This window comes from Cyrtonyx montezumae, unplaced genomic scaffold (assembly GCF_038088225.1).
Source record: "Cyrtonyx montezumae isolate F1298 unplaced genomic scaffold, pur_monq_1.0 scaffold_12, whole genome shotgun sequence".
Classification (NCBI taxonomy): Eukaryota; Metazoa; Chordata; class Aves; order Galliformes; family Odontophoridae; genus Cyrtonyx; species Cyrtonyx montezumae.
Window position 1 is genome coordinate 946,816 of NW_027071848.1, and position 6,000 is coordinate 952,815.

Here is a 6,000-nt window from a genome sequence, read left to right on the forward strand (position 1 = left end):
AGAGGGACTGGGAGTTGATTATTTCAGGGGGAGAAGTGAGAGGTGGTTTAACAGAGTGGGAGCTTGCTGGGAGTTCTTATGTCCTCGGATAATTTTTCAGTGGAAGCATCTGGTTCAAGCACCAGAGAAAGCCCATGGAAAATTCAACTTCACTGTTATATTTAAGCTATTGGCAAGGATTCTTGGGAGATCCTCCCAAAACTTCCCCAGAGCAGTCCTGTACTCTTCCAGGTTTTCCTCCTAAGTATGAGCAGCTGTAAAATTTAGGAATCTTATTCGAAGGCCTTTAGTAGGGAGGACAAATAAGCAATATTAAAGGTCGATGTTTTGGGGTTTTCTTCATGTTATTTATTACCTACCACAAAGGGAGTATTCCTACTATGTCTGGTGCTCAGGGAGAGTTGTTTTTTCTTTTTATCCTGAGTAGGCTGTCTCTTTCCTCATGTTACTCACAATACTCAACATGCCTGTAGCAATGCAGCAGTGTAGCCAAAAGTTTTTAAACTGTCCACAAGAACAAGACTGACCTTTTCTTCAATGGGTGTATGTGGATTCTGGAGCCATAAAATATTTTTTTCAGCAAGATCTCCCTGGGAATGGCTTTTCCCAGCTGTGTTGCAGCTGTTCAGCTCACACCACCAACAGCCAGCTTATTCAGTGTTTTCCAGTGGAATGGTATCTCTCCCATCTCCCATCCTAGTTCTTCCACACCACTTCAGAAACAGTGATTTACAAACTGGAATTTGGCTCCTGCTATGGAATATGAGGATTTTGTCCCAAAAGAATAAAATGGTTTGGAAAAACAGCTGTGAAATCAAGCAGCTGTGTTTTGCTGGGGGAAGCGGGGTCCTTGCACACAACAAGCTAGTGAGAAGGTGGTCTGGCAAACAAAAAGGTGGTCTTAAATCCCTGGCCCTCAGGAGGGGGTGGTTCATTTTTCCCCATTCCCATGTTCTTCTTGGACAAGAAAACACACTTGGTTTGTGTTTCCACCACGGCCACTAAAATCCATTACTTTTCCAAAGCAGTATCTCATCCTCTACTGAAATTTGCAGAGCTTGCACTTGTTTCATAAGGGAAAAGTGATATCTAATGAGGGACTCCTTCTTTCTCCTAGAAGCTCAGGTACCATCCAGCTGTTAGTCTTTGGGTTTGGTAATTTCCCCCTCCATGTTTTTGGCCAGTTTGTTCCCATGATTATATTGTTCTAGCTGGGATATTGCTATAACCTTCCTTTCCTACTGACCTTCTGGCTTCCCACTCACCAGCTTTATCTGCTTCAGTTTCCTCTGGATCCCATTCACTTCACCTCTTTGCCCCTCAGTGACCCATCTTTCTCTTTTCTGTCTTTCTCTTTGTGTTGCCTCTCATCACCTTGATGACCCAGCATCTTTCTTAACCCAGCATTAGCCCTTATACTGAAAATCTCTGCAGCATTTGAGTCTCATTCAGTCTAGGAGAAATATAAGATGGGACAAGGATTTGTGAATAGAGGTGAAAAGTGTACTACCATGCTGAGCTAGTTGGTTCTGACCTAAAAGAAAAACCAAGCCTAGTTCGAGAGTGTGTGAGTGCAGTGGGACCAAGTGCATTTCTGCAGGCTCTTTCTATTCTTCTTGATGTTTCCTTCCAAGAAACAAGCTCTGTGAGCCCATCTTTCTTCTCCTTGGCTTTATTTTCACCCACTTTCACTAAATCTTGTAAGGGAGAGTTGAGCACATCAGTGCCTTCCACGCCCAAAAGCAAAAAAGAATTTAGAGTGATGAAGGAGGGCTTAAACAGAATAAGAGGTCAAGGAAGAGGTGGCTGCCTCATAGCAGTCCATCACCACCTCCCTTCTGGCTACCATGTCACTTGACAGGGTGAGTCCCGGCCTATCAGCAGAGCTTTGTGGACAGCACTGGGGGTGTGATGCAGTTGTGGGCAGATACCCATCTCCTTTGAGGAGCTACCAAGGAAAATTGCTGCAGGCAGCCCCTGGAAGAGGGCTCTGAGAATTGACAGGAGATAGAAAGTAAGGATAATTTACTTTTTCTCTCACCAGGAGCTGATCCATATGTAATAATAAAGTGTGAAGGGCAAAAGGTTCGTTCTGCGGTGAAGAAAGACACGGTGTCACCAGAGTTTGATGTGAAAGGCCTCTTCTACCGCAAGAAACCAGGACAACCCATCATTGTGCAGGTATCAGTGATCTGGGGGCTCGAGGTGAGGCTGCACCAGGCAGAGCAGAGTGGGAGAGATTTGTTGGGCCCCTTAAAGATCTCTCCTTGTCTGTTTTGTTTCTTCAGATCTGGAACCATAACTTGATTAGCGACGAGTTCTTGGGTCAAGTGATACTCAAGGGAGATCCCAACGACCCGCAGTCTGTGCACACACTGCACCTCCAGGACAGAGGGAACAGAAGATCAAATGATCTGCCTGGAACCATTGCTGTGAGGATGCTCAGCAGTAACATCCTCACCAATGTCTGAGGACTCAAGGACTCTCCTCTAGTGCCACATGTGTATATATATGCATATATACATACACACACACACATATATATATACACACAGCCTATCTACCACCTGCAAGTGTAGGAGATCTATGCATGCATTCCACTCAAAGGAGCCAATCTTGTGTTTTCCACGTTAAAAAATGGTGCCTTGTTGGGGAACCGCAATGATCCTTCTACTGGCATCCTCTGCAGCCCCATCACTGCTGTGCACCCCGTGGGATTGCTCCTGGCACACTGTGTGTCCTGACAGCCAAAGCACGGTGCCCAGGTGCTGTTTGTTTACACAGGGCTGGCCCACACGTGCCACCACGCACACGTGTGGCCACCATGGTCCCACCAGCTGCTTCAGTGCGTCTTCGGTGTGTCTGCTTGGTTTTAGAGTAGTGCACGAGGAGTCTTCTGCCCATCAGCTGCCTAATTTAATCTTTTATCCAAGGAGGCACATCAGCAAAACAGAAGCAGAAAAAGAAATAGGGGCTCTTGGGATGTTTTATTGATGTGCACACAGTGACTGGATGTGAAATGTACTAGGGCGGTCACACAGTCTCAAATCCCAAATCCACAGGGTCAGCAAAACTAGTGGCTCCATCACTGCAGGGACCAGCTATCTCATCCCAAGTTCTGTTCAGCCCCTGTCCTGAATTACAGAATCACAGAATAGCTGAGGTTGGGAGGGATCTCTGGGTCCATCTGGTCTGACCCTGCCCTAGCAGGGACAACCAGAGCCGGGTGCCAACCAACCTCATCTCCTCCTTTTAAAGGTCTCCAAGGAGGAGACCTCACAACCTCTTCAAGCAACTTGTATGAAGGCTCCATCCCCCATGTGTCACAGAAGTGCTTCCTGGTGTTCAGCTGCATATTCTGAAGGATGTAAAGATGCCAACAACCGTGGTTGGACAACTGTTCTGCAGGACCAAGCTTTTGAGTTGGTCTGGTCTCAATTCCTGCATGTGCCTCTCAAACTGCCATCGTGCCTGCTGTCTCCATTGCTTTTTTAAAGTCCCTGTCCCCAGAGCCTGAATTTTACTTTTTTTGCTGAGTTATAACCCCATACCTGAGTTGTCTGCTGGGTATATTCATTACTGGGATAAGAGAAGAACAGTCCTCTGAAGTCCAGAGCATCTGATCTCATGGGTGAGGAGCATCAGCTCCCATAGATGAAGAGCTTTGCTCAATGGGCATCACCTTTACTGCTGCATACACATTTCTAATGCATCATTTTCAGTACCTCACTTTTCCAAATCATTTTTAAAAGCTGTGGGATTTTAGCTTATGTTAAAGGAGAGGAGCACTGCTCCTAGTGCAACTTGAAAATGCTGGAAATACTTAATTCATTCTAACGTTCATCTGCCACCTTCAATTTCCAGTTTACTGATGAGTTGCACATGGATAAAGCTAGTCCCACAAGCACAACCTAACACATCCTAGTACAGAGGTACGAAGCACAGTCCTGCACTATGCAAGACCATGCTCCCGTTTGCTGCAATCCTGAGTTTCTCTTCCTTATTCCACTGGGTGGCAGAGTCTGGCTTCATATAAGCCATATGAGCTGTGGTTTTCTAACGAGCAGATCCTTTGCAGTCACCTCCTTGCAAGGGGAATGGAGCACACATGATGCAATACTTCCTGTAATTTATTTATTTTTTATTGAAATGAGGCAATCTTGATAAATTCAGACCTGAGCAGAGTCCTGTCTGCAAAGACAAGTGAACATACAACCCTTCTTTGGCTATAGTATGATTTCAGTCTGTCCTGCTAACTGGCCATATCTGTGCTGTAAAGCTGCGGGTTGGTTTTGTGGGCGTTATTTAGGTCCCTAAATATTTGCAAAGTCTGTAATTTGGTGTGGTATTTTGTTTCTCAGTGTCAAGTCAGCTGCTAGCTCAAATCCTGGTGCATCCAGAAGCATATGAATCACATATTCACGTAATCACCAAGGTTCAAGACCTCCAAGATCACCCAGACCAACCGTCCACCCACCACCAATATTCCCCCACTAAACCAAGGACAACTTTACCCATTTTGCAGGCTGTTCTTCCTCATCTTCAGAGTTTAGTTGTTAAGCGTTGGTCAGAATTGGACTTGTGACCAAATTGCTCGTTTTTTTAGGTCTTGTTTTCCAGGGCTTAGCAGCAGGCCCACAATATGCTCTTTCTGGGTCCCACTTGTTCCTGTTGTGCAGAGCACCTTCCAAATCCTGTTGCCATCACTGGGACCCAAATTAGAGTGGCCCTTTGCAGAATGAACTCAGATGCTCCTAGTTTGATAAAGGGATGGTTTGAACCCAAAGTTGAAGCTTTGCTTGGCACAGTTCAGGGTTACTTTGGTTTTGGGCGTAGGACTTGTCAATGACAAGTGGAAGAAAGGTTGTGGGGCCAAAAGTTGTGATTTAGGTCTTAGGAGTGATAGGAGAAAGGGAAGCCTAGAAATGCCTGGGAGGGAGCAGAGCCATTCATCTGAAGGAGAGCATCACAGGAACACCACGGGCATTTTGCACCATCATCAGCAGATGGAGGTAGCTGGTGTGCCTGCATGAGCTGTGCTTTCTCAGGAAATCAGGCTGCCCATAGCTTCAATAGACCACAGCCATTTGGCCCAGGTGTCCTGACCCATGCCAAACTACGCCATGATCCCCAAGGAATGGCACTGAAGCTTGCTGGGAAGCAGCAATGCCCTGATACCTGTGGCCAGCCTCCCTCCTTCCTACAGAGAATCAAGCCATAATGAAAGGCAGCTTTTAATACCTTCTTTAAAATAACAATCATCGTACCATATCAGGACCAAAATGTCTTAATATTAATTCTGTTCTTTTTATTTCTTTTTCTTGCTGAAAACAGAGCAGAAGCTTTCTTTCCCCCTTCATTTCCTGGGGATGAATAAAAAATACCTTTTTTTACTCTCTTTTATTATTTTTTTTTTTGTCTTGTTTGCAGAGTGGGTTGAAGAGGGCAGTTATTGAAATGCTGCTGTTCGTGTCAATGATTTTTTTCTTTGAATGAAGTAAGTGGATGTATTCCAGTTTTTTGTTTTGTTTTGTTTTTTTACCTGAGGGGAGGGCAAACCCAATGAGCACTTTCCATTCCCCACACCCTAGATCAACGTGGAATAGTTGAGGTTGGAAAAGACCTTTAAGATCATCGAGTCCAACCGTCAACCCATCCCCACCATGCCCTCTATACTAAATGCTGTAGGATGTCTCTGATTTGTTTTCCGTTCCTTTTATTAATCATTGCATCGGTTGCAAGTAGCCTGTCACTACACTCCATGAAATCCCCTTTTTTAAATGTGATTGTGTTAAACCAGGCTATGAGTTGTCTTCATCTCTGAAGGCACCGATGTGTCACGCTGCACAAGATCGGCGAGCGGTCCGAACTGAAAGCGAATGCTGTACAGCTGTAAACCTCCTATAAATAAATTGTGTCTATTTTATTCAGACTCCCTGCCTCCAAACTGCTGTGTTCTTCCAGAAAGCTTTTGATGGACACCAGGTGGCTCTACAGAAC

The 6,000-nt window shown here is 45.3% G+C and overlaps 1 protein-coding gene across 1 annotated transcript in view; it reads left to right on the forward strand.

Moving 5' to 3' along the window:
• The window catches only part of CAPN5 (calpain 5), a 47,855-nt gene extending 43,402 nt beyond the window's left edge, over positions 1–4,453 (forward strand). Inside the window, exons 12-13 of the mRNA XM_065729914.1 lie at positions 2,045–2,181; positions 2,289–4,453. Of these exons, the coding sequence (XP_065585986.1) occupies positions 2,045–2,181; positions 2,289–2,471 (320 nt within the window). The 3' untranslated portion in view covers positions 2,472–4,453. The remainder of the gene's footprint in view (positions 1–2,044; positions 2,182–2,288) is intronic.
• The last annotated feature ends 1,547 nt before the right edge of the window (positions 4,454–6,000 follow it).